Source organism: Pteropus vampyrus, unplaced genomic scaffold (assembly GCF_000151845.1).
Source record: "Pteropus vampyrus isolate Shadow unplaced genomic scaffold, Pvam_2.0 Scaffold737, whole genome shotgun sequence".
NCBI classification, from domain to species: Eukaryota; Metazoa; Chordata; class Mammalia; order Chiroptera; family Pteropodidae; genus Pteropus; species Pteropus vampyrus.
In genome coordinates, this window is record NW_011889518.1 from 691,730 (window position 1) to 719,488 (window position 27,759).

Genomic DNA, 27,759 nt, shown 5'->3' on the forward strand with positions numbered 1-27,759 from the left:
ATCCTATGGCATTTGTCTTTTTCTATCTGACTTACTCCACTCAGCACCATACCCTCTAGGTCCATCCATGTTGCTGCAGATAGCAAGATTCCATTCTTTTTTATGGCTGAATAATATTCTATTGTATATATGTAGCACCTATTCTTTATCTATTCATCCATTGATGGAGGCCCAGGTTGCCTCTATATCTTGGCTATTGTAAATAATGCTGTAACGAACATACGGATTCACATGTTTCTTTGAAGTAGTGTTTTGTATTTAAATAAATACCCAAAAGTGAGAATACTGGGTCCTTCTTTGTCTCTTGTTATAATCTTTGTTTTAAAGTCTATTCTGTCTGGTAGAAGTACTGCTATCTCAGCTTTATGTTTGTTTGTTTCCTTTTTCGTGAAATATCTTTTTCCATCTCTTTACTTTTAATCTGTGTCTGTTTTTTTTGTTTTGTTTTGTTATTTGTTTTTTTTTTTTACCTGAAATGAGTCTCTCGTAGGCAGCATACATAAGGGTCTTATTTTTTTATCCATTCAGCCACCCTATGTCTTTTGATTACAGCATTTAATCCATTTACATTTAAAGTAATTGTTGATAGGTATGTAGTTATTGCCATTTTATTATTTACATTTATCTTTTTTCTTTTTTCTTCCTAGAGAAGACCATCCAACATTTCCTGTAATGCTGTCTTAGTGGTGATGAACTCCTTTAGCTTTTTCTTTCTTTTCTTTTCTTTCTTTCTAGGAATACAACAATGTTATTTCAGGAAAACGAAATAAGACAAAAGGAGCAAAATTATTCGTTACTCAGCACATTTCTGTTATGTTAAATCTGGGCTTAAGCCTCTTTGGTCCTGTTAAATCTTTTATTCAAGCCAGCAGGGTTGTCTTGAGTTCTTTCTAATCCACATGTTTCATGTCTGTGATGTATGACATCCTATCTTTTCCTGCCCTTGCAATAATCTCCCTGTGAAACTCATTGAGAATTTCCATCTGGTCAGGTCTGATGTAGATGTGTGACTGGATCTTGGTGATGGCTCTTACAGCCTCCTCTGGACTCCAGTTGTACACCTGAATCAGATACACTTCAGAAGCCCCCAGTAAGTCAGAAGCCCCCAGCCTTATAGTGCATATAGACACTCTGGCCCAGCAACTGGTACTTGGGAGCAAACTGGACTCCTTTCTGGAGATTAGCCAAGGTTGGGATTCCAGTCATTTCTACTGTGCTGAGTCACAACTGCTCAACTCCTACTCTCTTCCACTCCTTTGAGGAGTTGCACAGGGACCTGATCTCATACTACTCGTTCATGGTGATCATCCTGCACACATTCTCATCCTGTATCAGCCCGTGAGTCATGCTTCGAAGCAGCAGTGAGGCCAGCAACATAGTGTGGTCATTATGGTGGTACTAGTTGTGATGTGCCCGGCCTGGCATCTTCCCACAGAACAGCATGTACAACAATGTTGGGTAGAAGAGCACTCAGGCCAGGCTGGCCTCCAGCAGCCCGCTGGCCGCCATCCCGCCCCGCGCAGCCTGGCGCAGCAGCAACCCGGCCACAGCTGGGCTTGCGGTCCACAGCCCCGAGGAGAGCCAGGAGGACAAGGAGAATGCGGACTGAGATCCAGTTGGTGCAGGCCCCTCGGGCGCCAAGACCTCGGACCTGGCCTTCAAGGACTCTGCATTCTCCTTTAGCTTTTACTTGTCTGGGAAACTCTTTATCTGTCCTTTGATTCTAAATGATAGCTTTGTCAGGTAGAATAATCTTGGTTAGAGATCCTTACTTTTCATCACTTTGAATATTTCCTGCCAAGCACTTCTGGCCTGCAGTTTCTTTAGAGAAATCAGTGGACAGTCTTATGGGAGCTCTCTTGCAGGTAACTAACTGCTTTTCTCTCTTTGTCTTTAACCTTTGATATTTTGATTACAGTGTGTCTAGGTGTGAGCCTGCTTGGGACTCTCTGCACTTCTTGGGCTTATATGTTTATTTCCTTCACAAGGTTAGGGAAGTTTCTTGTCATGATTTCTTCAAATAGGTTTCCAATTCCTTGCTCTCTCTTCTCCTTCTGGTACTTCTATGATGCAAATGTTGTTATGCCTGATGTTGTCCCAGAGAGCCTTAAACTATCCTCATTCATTTTGGATTTTTTTGTTCTTGTTCTGATTGGGTGTTTTTTGCTGCTTATCTTCTAAATTGCTGCTTTGATCCTCTGCTTCATCTAACCTACTGTCGATTTCTCCTAAGGTACTCATCATTTCAGTTACTATATTCATTTCTGACTGGTTCTTTTTTATGTTTTCTATCTCTATTTTTATGTTTTCTATCTCTTTGTTAGAGTTCTCACTGAGTTTATCTACTCTTCCCCTAAGTTCATTGAGCATCCTTATAACCAGTGTTTTAAACTCTGTATCTGGTAGATCTCTTGTCTCCATTTTATTTTTTTTCTGAAGCTTTGTTCTGTGTTTTTATTTGGGACATATTTCTTTGTCTCCCTATATTGTCTGCTTCCTGTATTTGTTTCTATGTATTAGGTAGGGCTGCTTCAGTCTTAGTAGAGTGTCCTTATGTATGAGATGTCTTGTGGGGCCCAGTGGCACAGTCTTCCCTGGTCACCTGGGCCGGGTGCTCCAGGTGGATCCCTTGTGTGAGTTGTGTGTACCCTCTTGTTGTAGTTGAGACTTGGTTGCTGTTTGCACATCAATGGGAGGGATTGACCCTCAGGTCGATTGGTTGTGAGGATTGGATGACCCTATGCAGCAGGATTCATTTTAACAAGGCTTTGGTACCTGCTGTGTCTGCGTTTGGGTGTGTTGTCCTTGGATGCATCCCCCATGGTGCTCCAGCTTTGTCTAAAGGAGGCCACCAGGCTTGCGAGCCTGGATCTTCCCGAGAGAGGCTTCAGCCACTTCTTGTGTCCTGCTCAGGACCACCTGGAAAGAGTCACTAAGCAATTTGCAGCTGACTGCCAACTGCACTGGGCTTGGAGATACCTTGAGAGGCCAAGCCACAAACTGAGGTTGGCTGCCACAACTGCACAGCTTAGGGCTGCTCAGCAAGAGGTACGGGGCATGCTGAGGCCAGATGCTGCATGTTTGGGTTTTATGAACCTTTTAAAATTTTTAGGAAAATCCAAAGCATGATCCAAGACAGGCCATTTGTATGGAAAGTCCGCTGGAAATGGCTTAGATGTGCTTGAAAGTTAGGTATGTCAGGGTTTCAGGGAATCACCGGGGCAGGGTATCCAGGTTGATGGAGACTCAGATATGGCAGCCACCCATGTCTGCATGCAGAGGGTGGGGTTAGCTTAACCAGGAAATGGATTTGCCAAATACTTCTTTCTGAGAGAAAGCTGCCCCTCCAGCCCTTGCCCTGAAGCTGGACAACTCTGTTCCTCCCTGGAGGCTTTCAATCTGCTGCCCTAGAGGTGTAGCTCAGAGTGAGTGAGTCTGTCAGTGAGTAAGTCTGCAAGCGGGCTCCTTAAGAGGAAATTCTGCAACTCCCGCCACCCTTTGTCTCATTACACCACAATCTTCGCTGGTTTTCAGAGCCACAAGTTGTGGGGACTTCTCTTCTTGGTACTGGAACCCTGGGCTGTATAGCCTGGTGTGAGGTTGAGACCCCTCACTCCTTTGAGGAGACCTCCGTAGTCAAGATACCTCTCCTGATTCTCAACCCCCACACGTGGAAGTGGGACGTTCTGCATCTCTGTCCCTCCTACCAATCTTAAGGTGGCCTCTACTGTGCATCCCCAGTTGTAGGATTTCTGTTTAGCTAGACTTAGTCAATTCTCAATTACGGCTGCTTTGTAATTTAGTTGTAATTTTGATGTGGTTGTGAGAAGAGACAAGTACAGTGTTTACCTAATCTAGCGTTTTGACCAGAAGCTGTCAAATAAACTTATAAAATTCTCTACAGTTCTGGATATTCTTATGTTGACATTACGATTGCCTACCATATTCGGTACAGTAACATACTCTATGGGTTTGTAGACTAGGAGCTGTAGGGGAACAGAATTTGACACTCCCAAATTTGTCTCTTTGTCATAAGAATTATTTTACGCTGGTTAATTTTAAGAAACAGCTGGTTAATTTTAAGACTTGGGGAAAGCTCTGAAAACCAAGTAGAAGTTATCCTTTGTAAGACATTTACTTTGTAAGGGAAATGTGTAAGGATGTCTCTTTCCCTGTATGAAGAAGAGGGGGGTGAACTTATCTCTAGAATTCTATCGATGCTGAAGTCAGAGACTTAAATCTGCATAATTACCTTATTCTTGTTTACTGTAATTTTCCTGGTAACCTTCCAAACTACTTCCCCCCATCTCAACACTTTTTGTCTTAAGCTGAAGATGACATTTAAGGTGGTGGCTTTAGTCATTTTAGTGAGTTATTCAGTTTACCTGGGTCTCTCCCATGTATACAGGTTGTATACCTGTTATTAAACTATGGTTTCTTTTTCTCCTGTTACGTTGTCTTTTATTACAGGGATGTCTCAGCCAAGAACCCAGGAGCATAGAAAGAAAATTACCTATCCACCCCCCTACACACACAGAGTAATAGAATGTACCATATAGCCTAGGCATGTAGTACTATATACAATCTAGGGTTCGTGTAAGTTCACTCTGTGATGTTTGCAGAATGATAAAATTGTCTAACAAAGCATTTCTCAGAAGGTATCCCTGTTAAGCAATACATGACTATATTTGTTCTTTTGAAATTTAGGCTTTAGTCACTTACAGTTGCTTTTTGTGCATGGTATAGTATAGAGATCCTTTTTAATTTTCTTCCATGTAAATAACCAATTATCATAGCACTTTATAACAAATAGTCCAATATCTTAATTGATCTTCCATGCCAACTCTATTATAAATTGTTTTCGTATGAATGGTATTAATGGGTTCTTGGCTGAACCTATTATGTTCCACTATCAATTTTGTTATCTCCAATTAATATTGAATTGTTTTAGTGTTAAATACTTTCACAGCTGACAGCTTTTCTGAAAGAAAGGGTTTATTGGGCTAGCCAAAAAAGGTCCAGGTCCTGAGGTGTGAAATGTAAACCACCAACAGCAGGGCTAGATAAAGAAAGCAACATATCTGCCATCCTGGGTCGACACTATGCTTTGGGGAAGAAAGCTGTTTAAGTTGTTTTGAAAGAATTTACATTGGCTACAGACAAGGGGTGGGGCAGAAAAAGGTAAAGCTGTGGCAGTTCTAGGATAAATGCACAGTCTGTAAGGAAGAAATATTTATTACTTTTGTTTGATGGTGGCTAAGAATTGTGAAATTTTATGCATAAGCAGGATGAAGTGCCATCTGGTAGTCTATACAGAAGTTGATTCAAAGTTCCAACATATATTCAGGAATGTGAGCATTCTATTGTCAGTGGTTCACAGCTATTAAAGGGTTAAAAACTCTTGTCTCTTTCTTTCACTCTGCCCCTGCCAACCGCCCCCACCCCCCACCCTCCACCACCATAATTTAATTTAGGTCATCTCATAATTTTTCTCGTCACTTAGTTTCTATGGCTTTGTAAGGCTTGGTAATTGGTAGAGCAGGTTATTCATTGTTTTATGAATAATGTTTTGGCTATCCTTCATTTTTTGCTCTTCCATATAAATTTTAGAATGAGCTTATAAAAGTTATTGAAAACTCCATTGGGATTTTGATTGGAATTGCAGTGAAGTGAAAGATTGGGAGATTGGATATCCTAAACTATTATTTATACCATGATCGTTGTGTATCCTCCATTTAATAATTCTCATAAAATAAAGGAAAAATTCTCCTTAGAGTTGTTATGCATCTTTTGTTTAATTTATTCCTAGGTACCATGCCACTATTTTCTTCTCTTTTTGAGCAGTTTTACAATCACAACAAAACTGAGAGGAAGATACAGAAATTTCCCATATACCCCCAGCTTCCACACATGCAAAGGCTCCCCCATATTCAATATCCCACACAAGTGGTACATTTGTTAGAACTGCTGAACCTACATTAACACATCATAATCACCTGAAGTCAATACCTTATCTAGGGTTCACTCTTGGTTTTGTATTCTATAGGTTTGGACTGTGGATGAAAATGGGGCCACATATTAAATCTGACAAGCTCAGAGGAGGCCCACAGGGTAGGCCTTACAAACTCAGAGGCCAAAAGCAACTACACGGGGCGGTCTGAACCTAAAAATTCCTAACTAAAAGCTAGTCATTGTGTGCAGTCATGTCCTAGGCCTATATCTTCCTCGAAAAAGGTCAATCTCTACCTCTGAAACTGTCTATTGCCTTTGTGCATCTAAGATAACATACCTTTGAAACATCAGAGTACTTTTCTTTTCTAGACCCCTCAAGTGCACGACTGCTGGCACCAGAGAAAAAGGCAACATTGTTGTTAGTTGTTGCCCACATATCATTTCTATGTACCATAAATGTGAACTACCCTATACCCACCAATGTAAAAGAAATATGTGTCTCTCCATTTTGCTTTTTATCCACTCTCAGAGATTTCTCCACTCTGCTTTCTCTCACCTCCCTAATCTATCACTAATGAATTTCATGCAACCCTCTTTACTGCTCCTCCTGATTCTAATGTATAAAATAAGCTGCAAAACTGCCATTCTCTGGAGCATTTTCTCAATTAGTTGAGATTTTGTTCCCTGGCAATTATTGTCAATTTAACACACTCTTGTAAGATATTTTTCTTAGGCTGGATGTTTTCTTATCAACAGGACAAATATGTCATGTATACATTGTTATAGTATCATAAACCGTTTTCACTGCCCTAAAAAGATCCTGTGTTCTACCTATTCATCTTTCCCTGCCCCTCCCCACAACCCCTGGCAGCCACTGATCTTTTGCCTTTTCCAGAATGTCATATAGTTGAATCATACAGAAGCCTTTTCAGATAAGCAACTTTCACTTAGTAACATGCATTTAAGTTTCCACCATATCTTTTCATGGATTGATAACTCTTCGTTTAGCACTGAATAGTATTCCATTGTGTGGTGTTTTATCAATCAAGTTTTCTGCTGTTGCTCGTATTTGAAAATGCAACTGACTTTTGAATATGACGTATCTGTAAATCTCACTAAACTTTTATCTTCCTTTCCAATTATTATACCTTTTACTTCCTGTTTGTACCTTATTACACTAGCTAGGATTTCTAGTACAATGCTGAATTACATTCTACTTGATGAGGCTCTAACTTTATAGGGATATTTCTAACATTTCATAATTAAGAATGTGTACTATACTTTTATGGATTTCCTTTACCTTAGTTTCTTTTTCCCAGTTTGTTCTCTGTTTAAGCATTACTGATTAAATTTTAGCAAATGTTTTTCACAGACTAAGAAAATGGTTTTTCTCCATGTATTAATGTGACAAATTGCACTTTTAGATTTCTTAGTTATTTCATCCTTGCACTCCTGATGTAAACCCAACTTAACTATGGTATATCAATTTAAAAAAAAAAATGCTCCGTTTGTTTTGTTAGGGCTTTGTTTTACTAGAGTTGATTTGCATTATTTTCTTTCTCATGCTATTGTCTGAATTTTGGTTATCAAGATTATATTGCTCTATGAGTTGAAGAGTGTTTTCTCTTTCTATTCACTTGGAAGTTTGTTCATTGGAATTAGTCTGAAAAGCCTTCTGAGCATACCGTTTCCTTTCCATTTACAAATGTTGTGATACTAATATATAGGTAAGTATAGCTAACATATTACTGAGTGCTTATTTCTTCCACTATTCTGTGCCTTCTTTTGGATGTTTTTTCTTATTCCATTTTCCCTCTCCACCAATTAAGAGTTATAAGTACCGATAACTTAACTCTTACCATGGAATTTTACTCAGCATAAATTACATTTTAAATTAACATTAAAAATTTAGTATCAAGGACCCTGGGAATACTTTAATTTTGATCATTCTTCTCAACTTACTTGCCAATGTACACTATTTAATTTTTTATGTAAACCACATTAGACACTGTTTACTAATATTGTATCATCTTTAAAAACAACAAAGTCTCATTAAATTGGATTTGGAGTAGTCTTTTAAAAAATCTGTGACACTAGCTATATTTAATAAATGCACAGACTAAACTCATTTGGCTGATCAAGTGGCAAGACTTAAAACTAAGGTTAGTTAATTATACAAACTAACAGCATTTGCAAATCCTATATACACTGTAGGCCTTTACGGAAAAAGAAGAGAGAGGTATTTTTCCATTTCCTTCCCATAATGCTGATCCTCATCATCTTTACTTCTGGATTTCTGCAATAAACCACCCAGGTCAATAACTCTAATGCAACCTTCATGCTGCAACTTACGTGATTTTTACAAAGTGCTAATAAATTTCCAAACTGTTGACCAAAGAATGAATGTCCAATTCCTTAGTGTAGTTTACAATGCTTTTCATGATCAGGTCCCTCACATTTTTTTTTAAGATACACTTGTTGACAAAAGAACATTCAGGCTAAAAAGAAGTCATGAGTTTATTTGAGCAAAACTGTTGATAATTGCCGGGAAGGAAAATCTCAACAGACTGAGGAAATGCTCTAGAGAATGGCAGTTTTGCAGCTTATTTTATACATAAGAATCAAAGGAGAAGGAAGGTAGGTTACATGAAATTCACTGGTGATAGATTAGGGAGGTGGGAGAAAAAGTGGGTAAATCTCTGAGATTGAATAAAAAGCAAAACAGAGAGACATATTTCTTTTACATTGGTGCCTACAACATAGTTCACATTTACAGCACACAGAGAATGTGGGCAACAAGATAACAACATGGTCTTGGTCTCTGGTGTTGGTGGTTGTGCCTTCAAAAGGTCTGCAAAGGAAAATTGCTGTTTCAAAGACTGATCTTTGTCAAAGAAGCTACAGGCCTAGAACAAGACTACCCACCATGACTTGCTGTTACAATTTTTACGTTCAGAGCACCCCGTGTTGTTACTTTCTGTCTGTTTGTAAGGCCTACCATGTGGGCCTCCCCTGAGCTTGTCAGTTTTAGTATGTGGCCCCTTTTTCACCCACACGCTCTAAAATAACAAATTTCATTCAAACTCCATCCGGTCTATGATTATATTACTAAGCTAGTCTGTCATACTTTGTGCCTTTATAAAGGATGTTACTTTTTACTCATTAAGATTTCAATGTCACTGAGAGATCTTTTTGGACTTTCATCTTCTTATGTGTTTTCAAACACTTAGTAGTATACAAATAGTCTGGTATTGGTATTGCTTGGTTCAAATTACCACTTATTCACTGTGATTTACATCTTGGCTTCTTTATCTGGTTAATTAGGTTGCTAATACTTACCTCATAGGATTGAGTGTTACATAAAACCAGCAATTATTGCTAGGTACTCCAAAAATGTTCTCTTCATTTTTATATAACTCTTTGAGTGCCCAATATGTGCAAGATGTCAGAATTACATCTAAAAGATGAACAGGATATAGCTCCTTTACTATGATGATAATGGGCTCATAGGACAATAGAAATAAACCTGTAGTAGCATCACTATAGAAAGATTAGTCATCCAATAAGAAAGGTCAACATATATAAGTGGCACTATATAATCCTAAAAGAGTTTTATGAGTATAGACTTAAAAAAGAACAAATGACGATTTCTGGCAACTGGCCTCAGATTAACTATAAAGTTACACTCTCTGTTTGAAAATAATTAAAGTTATAAATTGTCTGTTTCAAGTGTTGGTTATAACTTTCGCATAAGATATATTTAAAGTAGTGAGCAATCAGTGGTATATATTGAGTTTCAACTAAATTCAGACAAAAATTTTCTATGTATTAGCTCTAGCATATACAAAAAATTAAAAAGCCTATCTAAGCATTTAATAAAACACTTATAAAATATGTCATATCCATAAAGTTTATTTTAAAAAATTGTTAAAAACTAACCATACAGGAATATTAATATACTTAAAAAGTTTGTTCCTCATGTTGAAGGAAAATACATTAGCAACGTCTTGCAAACACCATCTTTATAAAAGTAAAACTTCTAGATGCTGAAATGTGCTACAGTATATTCTATAGTTTATACTTTTAATCACGGGATTGAAAATCATTCTCCCTACTCTCCTATCACCTCAAATGTGGCAGTTATCATACTTAAATTAATGACATTCAATCAAGTTCTACTACCACAGATCCTTAAATAGGGTACACACTGCATATTTACTAAGAGAACAAGTCTTTTCTATTTATTGTCACATAATTATTTTAGATAACCATTGACTTTAAGTACAACAGAAATACTACATCCCATAACTGTAAACATTCACCAAGAGCTTCCAGAGTACAATGCAATAGAGGTGGCCCAAGAGTCAGTCACATGTTCTCCAATTTTCGGCTATTGCTGAGATTAAGTTTTAAAGGCAAATTATTACAAGTCTTACTTGTATTTCTGTAAGAAAGTAGTTCTGGATATATATTTTTAGTCAAAAACACCTGAAAGTCATTCTAAAGACTAAATTAAGCACCATTTTCACTTACCTAAATATAGAATTAACTCAGTAGTACATATATGATCAGAAATTATAAATAACTGTGGTCTCAAGTCCTCTTGTGGATACATATGGGGTACTGAGTTCCAATGATGCTAATAGAAACCACTCATGCATACCTAGGGTAGTAACTCCCCCAGGGCCACGTGCAACCAATAAGACTGAGGCACAACTATTACTTATGTCACTGGATGCTATACAAGCAGATTTAAGGCTGTATTCGGCTATAGAGAGTTCAACCTCCACTTTAGTATTCTTTCTAAATAAATCACACGACTCAAAATTCCATGGAGTGGAAAGTGAAAAGTTCCCAAACACTTTTTTAATACTAGTCCTCCATACAATTCATTGTCAGCATATTTACAGAGGGAACTGTTCATACCTAAAACCATTTTTAAAAATGTAATCATGTTTTTAAAGTTTGATCCAGATTTCTTCAGGATTATCCTCATTTTCATTTTCTGACTTTTGGTCAATTTCACATTTGTCAGAATGTTCATTGCCGTCCTTAGGTAATTCTGATGATGCTCCCAAGGAGAATACAAATTAAAATATATTCACTGCCACCCACTTTGGGATAAGCCTGGTTGCAAAGAGAATGGTGTTCCTGGAGTTGAAGGATAACTAGGAAACCCATCTGGCTGAGCTGGATAGCTTTCCAGAGCCGAAGCTGGATGGACCTAATGAAAGAAGAACATGCATTTTAGCAGAACATCAAATTCAATCAAGTCTATACTTGCTTTTCGCCTATGCCACAATACAGATTGAGAGTAGAAAAGGATCTTGGGGCAAGATCAGTCTGCTCGGTCTACTGTAATTTTTAAGAAATGTTCAAACTTCCTTCAGATGGTGAAGATACATAGAATATTTAATATTTAAGTTAAATATTCTTTTAAAAAATAGGTTTTCTAGAAAAAATTTGCTTTAATGTTCCATTATTTTAAACTGTAGAAGACAAACTAAAATATAAGTGTCATGTATAAAGATTCCATTTGTAAAATCTCCAAACAACAATTTGAAAGTCTATAAGCAGAAAAACAATTTATACAGATGAATATATTCTACCACCTTTTTTACCCTTCTGAAAGAGGACAAGAATAATTTGCAGATCTGGGGAGAATTCATCAAACCAGACATTCTGCTAAGACTCATTTTTTGCCAGTGTTGGGGTATCACTATTGGTATTGAAAGGTTTTCACTACAGAAGCTATGTTACATATATTACCATTTTATTTATGTCAGACATTACCTGCTTACCTGCTGTAACAATGCTGATTGTGCAGCTGCATTATGCTGTAATTCTTGCAAGGATGACTGTGGAGGATTCTGGGAAAACCCAGGGATACCTGGGAGAGACAAAAGGCCTGGAAAAACAGAACTGCCTGCAGCTTGAAGTCCAGATGATAAGCTAAAGCAATAGATAGAAGAACAAGTCAAAATGCAGATAAGACATAAAAGCTATTGCTTCTATATTTGTCAAATACTATTTTAACATACAAAAAAAAAAATCTTAGAATTTCTCTGCTAGAAAGAATCTTAGAAATCTGCCATTCCTGATATTAAATTACTTTTTATTATAAAGTATATTATTCTAAATTCAATTTTACAGACTTGTTAAATATTTCTTGCTATTTTATAATCAAGATAAATTACCAAATATGAATCCTAAAGTTATCAAAGCAAGCATTAATATTTTATATAGTTATTTTAAGATGACTGAAGAGTCCCAAAACATTTTTTGAGCACTGATATTTCAGCCCAGAAAAATATAATTTAGCACTACTAAACAATTAGATTTTTACTTTTATCTGAATGACTTAAAAATAAAACTATGAACTACAAGTTAGGTAATGATTTTGTATTATTTCCAAACTATCCACATACCTGGCTTGTGCAACAAGAGCAGAGTTGAAATTAGAACTAAATGCTGAAGCGAATCCTGGGAGGACAGGAGCTGGTGATGGGGCCGTAGCAACAACAGGTAATGGTGTGACTGCTGCGACTGTAGCAGGTGTCTGCAGCCCCGGGAATGAAGGGAGAGCAGTGGTAACAATGGGGGTGTTAGAGACAGAAAAGCCAGCGTAGGAGGGATTTGAAGATGGCAAAGGTCCTTGAGTAACTGAAAAAAGTGAGGGGACAGCAGTTGACAAATTAAGGGGGAAAGGTGCTGCTGAGACTGATGCTGAGACAGAAAGCCCTGAGAGAACAGCTGCTGTAGAACTAGGATGAGGGATAGATGTGGATGAGACAGTTGCAGATGAGGTGACTATTAATGACCCTGGAAGAGATACTGATGGATTAAGAGATGGATTGCCTGTTAAAGGGAAATTATTAGTCAAAGAAGTAAAAGGAGGAAGAGCAGTGAATACTGGAGTGACTGGAGTAGAGGAACCATGTGGTGGAAGGGAAATAGAGGAAAGGGGATTTGAAACATTCAAGGGAGTACTCAAACTGGAAAGACCTGACAATGCAGGATTAAGGCAAGCAGATAAACTGATGGGCACTGATGTTGAAGTATATGCACGACCCAGTGTCCCTGAAAAACCTAAAGTGCCATGAGAGGGATTCATGGAAAGAGATGGGCCTTTGAAGGCTGAGGGAGTAGGACTCGTGGGCTCAGTTTTTATCATAACAGGAATAGTTGTTACAGCAGGAGTAGATGAAATATGCTGGTCTGAATTACTTGGATGGGGGCCATGCAAAAGGGTAGCTGAGGAACCAGAGCTAATTGGCCCTGAAGTTGAAGTTGATGTTGGAGTAGCTAGAGGAGACTGGACAGGCAAAGTAGCAGGAGAGGAAGTCGAGCTGGCCACAGGAGATGACAGGCCAGGGAACATGGCCAATCCCTGAGTGGAAGACCCCTGTGGGGTGGGAATGGCTGATGGGGCATAGCACTTGTTAGAGGCAAAAGCAGGAGAATCTGAGTTGTGATTAGTAAGAGAAGACAGTGAAGCCAGCCCACTAGTAACAGCAGAGGATAAAGCAGAAGAGTTGATTAAACTGGTATCATTTGATGTCAGAAAGCCTTTTAAAGCAGACAGAAGATGATTATTTACACTAAGTGGACAAGCAACACTGGGAGCAGAAACACTGGTAATTACAGAAGTTGGGTTGGACATGCTTTGGGATGCTGGTGTTAAGGTCAAGGGGAGACCTGCAAAAACTGACAGTGAAGCAGTATTTGGGTTGCTGGTAGAAGCAGCAGATGTGGCAGAAAAGGAGAGGCTAGTGAAAGGGGCAGAAGTAGAAGCAAATGTTTCATTGGAAGCAGGAGTAGTTCGAGGTGTGGATGTGACCTGAGGGGCTGGGGTAGGAGTCGCAGAAGGACCTGGCAGTGGAACTAGACCAGAAAAAACTGAAGGAACAGGAGCAGATGCTGTGCTGTGGACAGAGGTGAGAGGTGTAGCCAGCAATGAAGGGGTTCTGATAACTGTTGGATTCGGCGTTGATGGCTGAGGTGTATGAACAGCTGAGGAGACCTGCCCTGGGAATACAGGAAGGACAGTATTTGGCATATTCAGCCCAGAAATAGCGGCAGTTGCTGATGCTGATGAATAATTTGCTGCCTTCACTGGGGATGCAGTAGGGACAGGAGCTGCGACAGGTGTTGAAGGGTTAGAACTATGAGGAGAAAAGAGTTGACTTGCTGGGGCAGAAAATGCTGTAGGGGAAAAAAAGAGGCAAAAATTTATCATCATGCTGAAATGTCAAATTTTAACTAAAAAAATGTACAAAAATTTTATAATATTTAACAAATATCAAAGAAAATCAATGACGGGTATATAATAAGCTATTGTAATGTATAAATTATTAGATTTCATTACTGATTTCCACTATGAAGCCCTGTTAAGTCCAACTGTCTTCTAAACTCTGCTCAGAATAATCCTCCGATTCATAGTGAGAAAACCTTAAGAAATTAGCAAATAAAGTTTCTTTTCATATTTTCCCAAATTTTAAAAATTCAAAGAATTTATTTTAATTGTGATTAGTGCTGATGTGCTGATTTTACCTTTAATTCTTTCAAATTACTTATCTAGAATAACACTAGTCATTTCTTCCTCTTAAGAGCTTTCAGGACATCACTTTCCTTTTAGGGGCATACAAGGCCCTCCAGGATTTATGCCCATCTCTCCAGTATTCTTTGTCACTACTCTGTGAATTGAACTTATATTTCAGATTACCAATCTATATGGTTTTCTCCCTCCAAGCATTTTTTCATACTGACTCCTCTATATTACCTTAACCTCTAACTTTACTTAGCTTGTCATAGAGCTCCTTTAGGGACAAAAGCTGTGTCTGTATCATCTTAGAGCCTTAGCACCTAGCACAGTGCAATGGGCCTATGTATTTAATAAGTGTTTGCTACACTGGATCCATCATGATTACCTCAACTACAGTTCCCAAACCCATCTAAGGGCTTATTCTCAAGAATTCTAAACTTGCTACAATATTTTTCTTCTAATAAAATCTACAAATAATTAACATAAGCACTTTGGGGGATGATTTGCGAGTTGGGGATGATTTAGATTTCCTCCCTGAATCATATTAATGACAATGTTAGCCTCTGATGATCTTGTTGATACCAAATTGAAAGCATGACTTAAGTAGCTAATGTCATAATGATTAACTATCATCATACTCACATCCAAGTCTGTTTCAGTTATGAACAGAGAATGTTCCTTTTGCAGTAATAAGCAACTGAAAGACATTTTCATGAACTAAGACTTACATTTTTAAAATCTATGCATAATAAAGACTCTTTTGACATCAAGAAACTGATATGGTCAGAGGTAATGTACTATGCTAATCATGGGTGGGGAAAGAACCACAGGAAAACACCACATACATAATATATTTATACTAAGTGACAGCTAAAGGATGCCATATTGGGCTGAATACATTTTAGAGTTGTTTTAGAAAAGAAAATATGGTAGAATAACTGAAAAAAAGTAATATATAAATATATAAACTTCAAACTCAAAAGGCCTAAAATCTGTACCATATTCGTGTTGTAAGCAATAATTTAGTTTCAAGAAAATAAGACTATCGTTTTAAATCTGGAGTTCATATTTAATTTGTACTTATAATGTATTTGTTTTTATATTTAATTTTCTTTGTATTTAATTTGTTTTACAAGAACTCGAGGCACAACAGATATATACCTATTTCTGTATTTGTAAATAATGTACCAAAAAATTATTTAGGTCAACACTGGCTGGGAAATTTGAGAATTCACTGTCTTATTTAACTACATGCCAAGGACCATGTAGTTAATGACAGATTGCAAGGTAAAACCAAGCTGTTCCACAGTGTTCTTTAGAGCAGCAGCCTCCTCTAAAGATCTTTTATTAATAAAGCAAAAGCCGGGCACTACTAATTATAGTGCCTGCAGTTAAAATCCAACAAAATAAAAACAAACCACACTTTCCTGTCATTTACTTTGGTTGTTAATCATAAAACACTATCTGTCAGATCCTGTGCTAAATACTTTATGCCAGCCATTTAATCTGTCCTCATGTAACCCTCTGAGATAGGTACTAACACCCCCAATTTATTGATGGGTAAACTGAGGCTTGGTATGATTAAGCAATTTGTTAAAAGATTATGCAGCTATAAAGTGGTATTAAAAGGGTATAAAGTTTGTTATGTAAGACAGAAAAGTTCCAGAGGTCTGCTATATAACATTATGCCTATAGTTAACATTACTGTATTGTATATTTAAAATTCTGTTAAGGGGGTAAATCTCATTGAGATCTTACCACAATAAAAAAAGAAAAAGGTCTTGCAGCTATGAAGTGGTAGAATCAAGATTTGAACCCAGTTCTGTCAGAGCCATGTTTTTAACAACAATGTTTGTCTTTATTACTGTTTTTTAATATGGTTCAAAAAAAGAATTTTAATCAGGCTAACATAACATAGCACAGAAAAAAATTAATGGTACTTATGACATTTAACCCATTTATTCCCTTCAAAAACAGATTGATGAAGGTAAGCATAAAGGCTGAGGATTCCTTAATCTTGTAGAAGTTAAATGACCTGCTCAAGGTCACAAATTCAGGTGGTATAAGAGCCAGGATATGAAACTGGATGTCCAGACACTGCATTTAGTGTTCTTTCCACACTGTTATGCTATCTCCTTTAGAAACTACCAATGAACAAGGACAGTTCAGGCACCATTCTGAGAATGGAATTCTCCCATGGAGATGCCTAACTATAAACAATAATTAGATTCATGCACTAATCTGCACATAAGAACTGATCTCATTTGCAGGCATTATATAGGCCACATCTTATCTTCATTTCTCAATTCCACTTTCTGCTTTGGTGCCCAATTTTTTCCTCCTTAAGTTATGGGGCTCTAAAAACATACTGAAATAATTAAATCTAAATGTAATATCTGACAGACTTCTGGTAAAGATGTAGTATGTAAATGCTGTGCTAGCCTCATTCTACTACCACATCAAAATTAAAACTGAATTTTAGAACTATCCTGTAAAACCACCTAAGACTAGTTGAACGAAACTCCTACAACGAAGAATATAAAGAAGAAACCATGCAAGTCTCATAAGATGGGCAGAGACATAGAAAAAGCTGGTCCCACATCTATGTATGGTGTTTAAGAATTGGAAGGGATATCTCAGCTGCGGAGGCAGCCCCTGAGGAGTGAGGGGTCCCAGACCCACATCAGGCTCCCCAGCACAATGGGAAGAGGAATCCCCACAAGATATGGCTGTGAAAATCAATGGGGATTCCACTCATGTGAGTCAAAGGGCAGCTGTAAACCTAGGAATCCTCTTAAAGTGCCCAAGTGCAGACTTACTTGCTCACAAATACTTGTCCTAAGCTCCAGCAAAAGGACAGCAACTCAAAAAGTGACAGGGCTATATGGGGAGGAACTGAATTATATGGCTTCAGGGCAAAGACTGGAGGGGCAGCTCTCTCCAGGGCAGAAGTGCAGGCAAGTACCATTGTCCCTTTGTTGATACCACCCCACACAGCCTGCAAGTGCAGGTGTGCACCAAATCTGAGTCTCCATTAACCTGGCTAACACAGCTTGCCCTACCCTGATGATTCCCTGAGATCCTGCCCCACCCAACTAACATGCCTGGCCCAAATCTCTTTCAGTAACTATTCCACACAAGTGGTCAGCCTTGACCTGTGCTGTTAACTTTCTAAAATTTCTCAAAGGTCCACAAACCAGAAACAAGCAGTGGCTGGCCTCAGCATAGCAGCCCAAAGCCAGGCACTATTGGCAGCCAACTTCAGTTTGCAGCATAGCCTCTCCCAGGCATCTACAAACGCAGCACAGGCAGCTACCATCTGCAGATCAAGTTGTAGCTTTTACATGTGGTCCTGGGATGGCAAAGGCACAAACTATGTTGGCCTGAACTGGAGTCTTTCCCAAGAGGCCCCAGAACCAACATATCTGGTGGTTGGCTGTAGATCACACGAGAGCACCACCAAATGAGCTCCACAAACAAAACACCCAAAGGGTGAACTTGGCAGGCACCAGAGCCCTGCTTAAGTAAATCCCGTTACAAGGGGCCAGCCATTATAGAACATGTCATCACTGTAGACTCCCAGTAACCCTGAGAATAAATCCTACCCACTGACATGCCAAGAGCAATCATCCCCGGAGCACCCAGCTCAAGTGATCAGGGAAACTGTACCACGGGGCCCCCCAGGTCAACTACTACATAAGGTCACCCTGGTGAGACTGGGAGACACAGATCTACCTAATATACAGAAACAAATACAGGGAGGCAGTCAAAATGAGGAGACAAAAAAACATGTCTCAAATGAAGGGCAGCACAAAACTCCAGAAAAAGAACTAAACAAAATGGAGACAATCTATCAGATACAGAGTTCAAAACACTGGTTATAAGGATGCTCAAAGAACTTCGCAAAAGAAAAAATGAACTCAGTGAGAACTTAACATAAAGAGATAAAACCAAAAAAAAAAGAACCAATGAAAAATGAATACAATAACTCAAATGAAGAACACATTAGAAGGAATCGCCAGTAGATTACATGAAGAGGTTCAAATCAGTGATTTGGAAGACAAGGTAGCAGAAAACATCCAATTGGAACAAAAGGAAAAAAAAAAAAAAGGATGAGAGTTTAAGGGGTTTCTGAGACAATATCAAGCACACCAACAGTTGCATCATAAGGGTACCAGAAGGAGAAGACAGAGAACAAGGATTAAAAACCTATTTGAAGAAATAATCACTGAAAAATTCTTCAACCTGGAGAAGGAAACAGACTTATAAGTCTAGGAAGCATGGACAGTCCCAACAAGATGAACCCAAAAAGGCCCACACCAAGGACACATCACAATTTAAAGGCAAAAGGTTAAAGACAAAGGAAAATCTTAAAACCAACAAGAGAAAGGCAGTTAGTTACACATAAGGAAGCTCTCATAAGACTATTAGCTGATTTTAACAGAAACTTTGAAGGCCAAAAGGGATTGGCACAAATTATTCAACGTGATGAAAAGCAAAGACCTACAAATAAGACTACTCTACCCAGGAAGGCTATCATTTAGAATTGAAGGAGAGCTAAAGAGCTTCCCACAAAAGAAAAAAGATAAAAGAGTTCACTACCACCAATATTGCAAAAAATGATAAAGAAAAATCATATGATCATATGAATAGATGCAGAAAAAGCATTTGACAAAATCTCAAAGTTAATTTGTGATAAAAACTCTCAGCGAAGTGGGAAGAGGTAACATGCCTCAACATAATAAAGCCTATGTATGACAAACCCACAGCTAATACCATATTCAACAGTGTAAAGCTAAAAGTGTTTTCCTTAAGATCAGGAAAAGACAAGGATGTGCACATAAACCACTTTTATTCAACACAGTATTGAAGTCCTAACCACAGCAATCAGACAAGAAAAAGAAAAAGAAAAAGTCTCCAAGAAAAAGAAAAAGAAAAAGTCTCCAAATTGGAAAGAAGTAGACTATTATTATTTGTAGATGACATTCTATACATAAAGAACCCTAAAGATTGTACCAAAAACTATGAGAACTGATTCAGTAAAGTAGCACGATACAAATATTAATATTCAGAAATCAGATGCATTTTTATATATCAACAAAACTTTCGGAAAAAGAATTTAAGAAAGCAATCTCGTTTACAATTGCATCAAAAAGAATAAAACACCTAGTAGTACTTTTAATTAAGGAGGTAAAAGACTTGTCCTCAGAAACTTATATAAAACACTGAAGACATTAAAGAGAAATGGATAGAACCAACATTGTTAAAATGTCTATAATTGCTCAAAGCAATGAACAAATTCAGTGCAATCCCTATCAAAATATCAATGTTTTTTTCATAGAACTAGAACAAATAATCCTAAAATTTAGATGGAGCCACTAAAGACCCTGAATAGCCAAAGTAATCTTGAAAAAGAAGAAAAACAGAGGTATCACTCTACCTAATACCAAATCATACTAAAAGGCTACAGTACTCAAAACAGCATGGTATTGGCATAAAAACAGATGTATCTATCAATGGAACAGAATGGAGAACCCAAAAATAAACCCACATCTATACGGTCAATTAATCTATGACAAAGGACACGAGAATTATACAATGGGGTAAAGACAGTCAATTCAATAAATAATGTTGGGAAAACTGGACAGATGCATGCAAAAGAATGAAACTGGATCACTTTCTTACTCTAGATACAAAAATAAACTCAAAATGCATTATTAAAGACTTTAAGACCCAAAAGCATAAAAAGGCTGGAAGAAAACATAAGCCATAAACCCACTGACATTGCTCTTAGAAAAATATATTTTTTTGATATGTCTCCTCAGGCAAGGGAAACAAAAGAATAAACAAACGGGACATCAAACTAAAAAGGTATTGCACAACAAAGGATTCCATCGACAAAACAAAAAGACAACCTACTGAATGGGAGAAGATATTTGCCAATGATACATCCGAGAAGGAGTTAATATACAAAATATATGAGGAACTCTTACAACACTAAAAAAAAAAAAAAAAAAAAAGGAAAAAAATCTGATTGAAAAATGAATAGAGGACCTGAATAGACATTTCTCACAAGAGGCCAGAGAGATGGCCGACAGACATATGAAAAGATGCTCGAACATCACTCATTATTAGAGAAATTAAATTAAACCACAATGAGATATCACCTCACACCTGTCAGAATGGCTATCATCATCAATAAATCAACAAACAAGTATTGGCAAGGATGTGGAGGAAAGGGAACCTTTGTACATTGTGGATGGGACTGAAAATCGATACAGCCACTATGGAGAACAGTAATGAGGTTCCTCCAAAAAATTAAAAATAGAACTACCTTATGACTAAGCAATTCCACTTCTGGGTATTTATCTGAAGAAATCCAAAACACTAATTTGAAAAGATATACGCATCCCTACATTCACTGCAGCAATATTTACAATAGCCAAGATATGGAAGGAAACTCAGTGTCCATTGACAGAGAAATGGATAAAGAAAAAGTGGTACATATACACAATAGAATATTACTCAGCCATAAACACAGATGAAATATCATCATGGGTGGACCTAGTGGGTATTATGCTAAATGAAATAAATCGAACAGAGAAAGACAAAAATCATATGATTTCACTTACATGTGGAATCTAAAAACAAAATAAGTGAACAAAGAAAATAGAAATGAACTCATAGATACAGAGAAAAATATGATGGCTGCCAGATGAGAAGGGGCTTGAGGGGCTAGGTGAAGGGATTAAGAATTACAAATTAGCATGTAAAAAATAGCTATATAAAGTACAGCACAGGGATAATAGTCAATAATATTGTAATAACTAAGTATGGTGTCAGGTAGATATTAGACTTACTGGCGGTTTACTTCGAAAGTTATATAAATGGCTAACCATTTTGCTATATACTGGAATCTAATATAATACTGAATGTCAACTGTAATTGAAAAAATTTTAATTGTTTTTAAAATTAAAAAAATAGAAATAGTATCTGACATATCTATCAAAAAGGTTTTTTATCACCCTGTGTATTTATATCAAAAAAGAAATGAGGCTTCTATATCACATAATGTAAAGTGAATGTGTATATAATTCACATTGCACTTAGATTACATTGAAACAGGATAAACAGGATACAATGGTATAAGGTTAATTTTAAATACAGTAACTGTATGTACCACTATTAACTCACTTTTAGCAAGCAGTAATCAGTTAAAGTCTTTAACCAGGAACTTTCAAATACACTAAACTCAAATGGTTCTCAGTGAACAATACAGCAGACAACTAAGAAAACATCGGTTATCTCTGAATCAAATTTGGTACTTACTTTGATTCTGTATATGTTTTGACTGATTGGAAAAGTCTTCATTTTCTATATGAAAATAAATAAAAGTTGATTTCAGGCTTTAATCAAATTATTCACCACCATAATAACTGTGATCAAAATTGGGGTCAAAAAAAGAAAGACCCAGAATATGCATACTAAATATGCATCAAAATTGGGGTCAAAAAAAGAAAGACCCAGAATATGCATACTAAATTGGGAAAACCAATATACGCCTACGGAAAAAGGAAATAAAAATCATAGTAGTAATTATATATAGAATGACAGGATTATGAGCAATTGATCCTCACTGGCTTCTTCCCCCATTTCTCCTTAACTTATAAGGTATTAAATAAACATTGTTATTTTATTTAAGAACACTTTTTGGAAAGATAATGTCCTGGGTCTGTCATCTAGGAGAAAGTGTAGCCTGCACCTGGAGTGCAGAGAGGAACCACTGTCACTGGCTAAGAGTCACTTCTGAACACCAATGCCTACAACAGTGGGAAGACTTGGAAGTGGGAGGTAGATGTTGAGTACAGAATCCACTGCCATCTGAGGAACTAATCTCAAAAGCCATGTGAATGACTCAAGCAAACACAAAGTGGCCCTGCCCACTTGTTGCACTGAGTTATGAAAAAGGAGCTGTCAAGAATTACCCTAGTTGAGGCTGACGTGAAGCCTGTGAGACTGATGAGCTAAAAGCACACTCCTTCCCTACTCTCATGGGAAAGGAACTATCTAAACCATCAGTCAAAGATGCAATGGCAAAAAAAATCACCTCTCATGGCTTGCCAATAACTGCTTAAGAGACCAATAATGTGACAGGTGTAAGGTCTAAAGGAACCCAAAAGTGTCAACATGGTGAGCCAAAAAAGATCATAGCTTACTTAAGGGGCTTAGTACAAATAAACAACAAAAACAGATGGTGTCTATCAACGGAGATTCAATGAAAGAAACAAAAAACTTTAAAAACCTGTAATGCAAATTAAGAACACATACACATACTATAAGAAAATAAGCAGAGAAGGTGAAGACTTTTAGATATAAAAATCTGACTACAAATTAATAAATGCAAAGACTGGTAAAGATTAGAAATAACATTACTGAAAGCTAAATTACTTAGAAATAAGAAACAAAAAAATCTCATTAAAATTGGCAAAAATACAAAAAAAAAGATATCATAAATAGATAACAGGTTTAAAAGACAAATACAGTGCAAAGTAAGAGTACTAGAAGGAGAAAAAAAGAATAGGTGAAAATGCAATAAAGGAACAATAACAACAAAATTTCCTAAGCTTTAAAGACTTGAGTTTTCAAATCCAAAGGGCTTAGAGAGTACCAGGAAAAATTAATGAAATACATACCTACACATTCTGTTGAACTATCCGAATTCCAAGATTAAAGACATTTCTGAACTCCAGATACAACTTTTCTTTGTAAGCATACAGAAAGAGACCGAGTTTCTCATGAAGAAAAAAAAATTAGCTAGAATTGAGTCTCTTAACTAGAGCCCTACATATGTGACCCTTTTGAAGAAACTACTTACAGAAATTTTTAACTAAAAGAAAATTAGAACAAGCAGATCAAGACAGAGTATAAAAGAAAAGAAACAGTAAGAAGCTGTAGGTTCATATGCAAAGAAGAAAAAAATGTATTCCAACAAAACACACAAACTGATGAAAAAGGAGAGAGTACGAAGTCTAATAGTGGAGTATAAAATAGCTTTTTTTTAGTTTTTGTCTATTGACAACCATTAAGAATATGAAGGTGATAATTAGCAGTACTATAGTAAAATTTTAAGCTTGGGTGACGGCAAGGAGAGAAGAATTGTTAAAAAATAAAACAGCAATTTGACTAATCGAAGCAAATAAAAGTAAGAAAAATGAAAAACTGATAAAAGAATCATAACAAATACAAAAATAAAATGTAAGTACTAAGAATATGAAACCTTTATGGTTGTTGGAAATTCCTATAAGTCTCTCTTGCATTGGTTTAAAAATAAGAATCCATCTATGTATAATTTATAAACTGACTTAGCTACCAAATAACAAAATCTGAAAATAAAGATACAGGCAAATATTTTTATAAAATGAAACAAAAAGAAGTTAGGATAATATTAATATTCAGTAAGGCCAGGGAAAAAAATATTTTTATAGTAAAAGTATAACTCAACTGACATTATTTTATACCTAGAAAACTCAGGACACTTTTAAGAAAAAACAAGAAACCTAGAATAGGTAATTAGTTATAAGTATCTAGAAATATTTCATTTATAATTACAACAAAAAATACTCTAAAACCCCTAGAGACAAACCTAAGGCAAAAAACGTATAATCAAGAAACATACAAAATCTTGAAAGAGATAAAATCAGCCCTGAGGGAAAACCACTACCACTTGACATGATATAAATATACATGATTGAAAAGTAAGGCTTAATATTATAAAAATGTCAATTCTCCCAAAATTACTATATAACTATATATAAATAAATTCAACTGTTTTTAATTGCATAAAATGATCTTCAATTTTAGATGGAAGAATAAATTTCCAAAAATAGATAAGAAAAATATAAAAATACATTGAGAGAAAGCTAGCCTTATCAGATATCAGAACATACTATAAATATGCTAATCAACCCAATATGGTATTGTCCTAACATAAAATAACTATATTGGAACAAAATAAAGAACCCAGAATTAGAGCCATGTGTGTATATGAAAATGTAAGGTAAATGTGGTATTTCAAAACAGTGGAGAAAATAGATTAGTTAATAAATGGTGCTGGTACAAATGGCTATCATCTGGGAAAAAAATTAAAATGAATCTCAATTTCACCCCTATCTGAAAATAAATTCTAGATGGAATAAGAGTCTCTCACAAGATCTTGATCACCTGGACCACCTAAGGTTAAGAAGATCTGAACCAAGATAACATGATTCTACCTTTTCTTTCACAACCTCTATTTGTAGGCAAAAATGTAGCTCTAAAGACAAAAGGTCTAGAAATAAAATGATGTATTTTAGAAAAATTGTTTAGCAACTCTCATAAGTCAGAGTACTCAGCTGCAAACAACAGAACCATTTTGGTAAGTAATAGAGAAAAAATAATTTATAAAATGCTATCAGTAACTCTGAGTCTCTGGAAAGGCAGAAAAAAAATTAAGATCTCAGCCTACCCTACACATAAATAAAAATAAATGGCAGTGGACTAAAAACTATATATTAAAAAAGAATCACTATAAAAGTAATTAGAGAATAAGAGAATATACATGATACTTTCATACTGCTGGGATGGGCTTTCTAGGCAAAAAGTAAAACTCAGGTCTACGGCCATGCCACCCTGAACAAGCCCAATCCTGTCTGATCTCGGAAGCTAAACAGGGTTGGGTCTGGTTAGTACTTGGATGGGAAACCACCTAGGAAGACCAGGTGCTGCGGGCATAAAAAATAAAAAATAAGGGATTGTAAGCTAACAAGGTCCTTGTAATCTGTGACATCAACCAAGGGTTGCCTTGCCTAAAAATAAATACATACTCAGAAGAGTCAAATAAATAATAGCTGATCAATATATAAATTGAATTTTTATAAGACACATATGGAAATATAAGCTAAATCAGCCTTAGAAGATTAGGAAAAGTTAAAAAACTGGTAATATCCCATGTTGAAAGTGTGTGAAGAAACTGTATGTATGCTCATATACCCTGACTGGCAGGTATAAACTTACCAGTCTTTTTGGAGAACAGTTAGGCAATATACAGAAAAATATTTATACTTCATATCCCATGTTCCCAATAGACCCAAAGAAAAAGGCTGAACTAGACAGTACTGGGAAAGAGTTTAAAACCTGAGCACCTCCTTACGAGCCTCTCTTCCCCAAGGTAGAAGTAATTTGCCCAAACAATGACATTCATTAGGTCAATTACACATTTCCTGTCAAAGTTTTTTCTCATGAGAAATGATTCTTATTTCTACAGCCTGCTCTGTTCACACATGTAGGCCAAGACCATTATAGTGGAACTTGTACATCACATTCAGATCCATCATCAGGCTCTTAAGTTTGTGCTCCCTGTTCTGACACACCATTTCAAACAAGTAATCCCTCCAAGTGTACATTTATGCATAAATAAATTATTTACTTTGAATACTCCATAACATGATTTTACCTGTTCCTACTGGATTAGGAGTATATGGAGGTGGAGGGGGTACACCTGGAGCTATGACATTGGCTAATGGTACCAGACCTGCATTGTTGTAAGCACCTAAAATAAAAATATAATAGAGAAAAATATAATTTAGTATCATTTTGTGGTCACGACTTCAAACTGTATTAACGTACCTATCTAATTTATTTTTAAAACTTATATAATAGAGTTGCATTTTACATGGAATAAATTTACATTGGGTTTAGGACTAGGTGAAAACTGAGATCATAATAGAAAACTGGAGATTCCCATTTCCCATTACATGCTGACTCCAAGCATAAGCTTACTGAATGGCATGAGAGGCAAAACATGCCATACTTAAATTATTTGTCCTATCTCTCAAGCATATACACATGACTTTTTAAAGTTATATGCATTAATGATTTCTTTGAACATCAACTATCAAAAAGGGATTCAAGATGACTTACCAAAGAGAAAACCTATCATAATAATGGTTAAAAATAATCTGTAATCAAAAGGAAATATCCTAAACTGTCTTATGTACTGTTGTTGACCAAGACACTAGTAGCTGACTACAGAAGAGTTAAAATCATCATAGTACATCTCATAAGTGCTCTAGATTTCTCAAGTACATATACTAACACTTACTTTCAATTTAATAAATTGAAGAGAAAAAAAAAATGATGTATGTGAAAAAAATGAAAGAACTCCTTACTTGGTGTAATAGTTGCATGTGGCCGGCATGGAGGTATTGGATAAGGAACAGGTTTGTGTGGATTGTATGTTGAAGGAGGCTAGATGAGAGGAGGAAAGTACAGCAGTGAGACGAAAACCAAGTAACGACTTCCTGGCAAAACAAAATACAACTTGTCTTTCTAACTATTTAGTCCTAAGAGGCTAAAAATGCTCCCAGCAAAGCTAACGCTACAGGACCAACATGGCTCAAATAAGGAAAATTTCTTTGATTTAAAAAATGTGGTTCCTATTAAATTCCAAAGTTAAATCCTGCCAAAGATAGCTATAGAGGAGTTTATTATTTTATTTTATTTTTTTTTTACAGTAGGAAAGTTTTATTAGAATGCAAAGGACATTTCCAGGAGTGGAAGTGGGCCTGAGCAAGAGAAGTGTGGCTCGAAAGGCCCAGAGGAGTTTATTTTTAATTTCAGCATTAAATCGCCTCCAGTCAGACCTTATCCTAAAAAGCAAGCCTCTCTCTGACCTGGCCAACGTTAATCCAAGAATTCCATCTCCTTCTATGTCACACAAGAAATCCACTAGCTTTTGGAACTTCAGCTACTCAAATACTCCAACACCCTCCAAATTCATTAGGGATTCGTTTTAGCATTCTTCTTTTCTCCTTTTGGGAGAAAAAAAGCAGTTTCCTTTAGCATTCAGTATTCTGACAACTCCAATAGAATGTAGACTGAAATTACAAATTCACTATTTTGGTCTTTTTGCCTTTTGAAATCCACAAATTTTTTATTTTATGGAACATTAAAAGAATTGGTCTCTAGAGAACGAGTGGTATCTGAAGCTAAGCCAAATGCTGTACTTTTAACTAGACAGTGAGCATATATGCTTGAGAGAACACACATTTGTACCCTTGGTGCAGAGGGGCTCCATTGGTGGTAAAGGACCCAAATTCTTTCTACTTCTCATAATGGTAGTCCTGTTTGATGCAATAATCTCATGCAAGGACCATGATCTGTAACTATTTTGCTAGAAATGACTGCCTTTGAAAGTGGACACGTAGGAACTGCAAAGAGGTTGT

The 27,759-nt window shown here is 36.6% G+C and overlaps 1 protein-coding gene and 2 pseudogenes across 3 annotated transcripts in view; 1 reads left to right on the plus strand and 2 right to left on the minus strand.

The window, feature by feature from the left end:
* Positions 1 to 890: 890 nt before the first annotated feature.
* On the minus strand, positions 891 to 1,509 carry LOC105309419 (annotated as a pseudogene).
* An 8,337-nt stretch (positions 1,510 to 9,846) lies between these two features.
* PROSER1 (proline and serine rich 1) overlaps positions 9,847 to 27,759 on the minus strand; it is a 31,714-nt gene continuing 13,801 nt past the window's right edge. Inside the window, exons 8-13 of one of the 3 annotated variants that reach the window (XM_023526174.1) lie at positions 26,704 to 26,782; positions 25,989 to 26,084; positions 21,827 to 21,871; positions 12,381 to 14,157; positions 11,746 to 11,904; positions 9,847 to 11,176 (exon numbers count right to left, since the gene is read on the minus strand). In XM_023526174.1, coding sequence (XP_023381942.1) covers positions 11,005 to 11,176; positions 11,746 to 11,904; positions 12,381 to 14,157; positions 21,827 to 21,871; positions 25,989 to 26,084; positions 26,704 to 26,782 — 2,328 coding nt within the window. In that variant the 3' untranslated portion in view covers positions 9,847 to 11,004. The remainder of the gene's footprint in view (positions 11,177 to 11,745; positions 11,905 to 12,380; positions 14,158 to 21,826; positions 21,872 to 25,988; positions 26,085 to 26,703; positions 26,783 to 27,759) is intronic. The other 2 variants (XM_011385562.2, XM_023526175.1) reach the window with 2 other exon arrangements.
* Positions 25,148 to 25,266, plus strand: LOC111734034 (annotated as a pseudogene).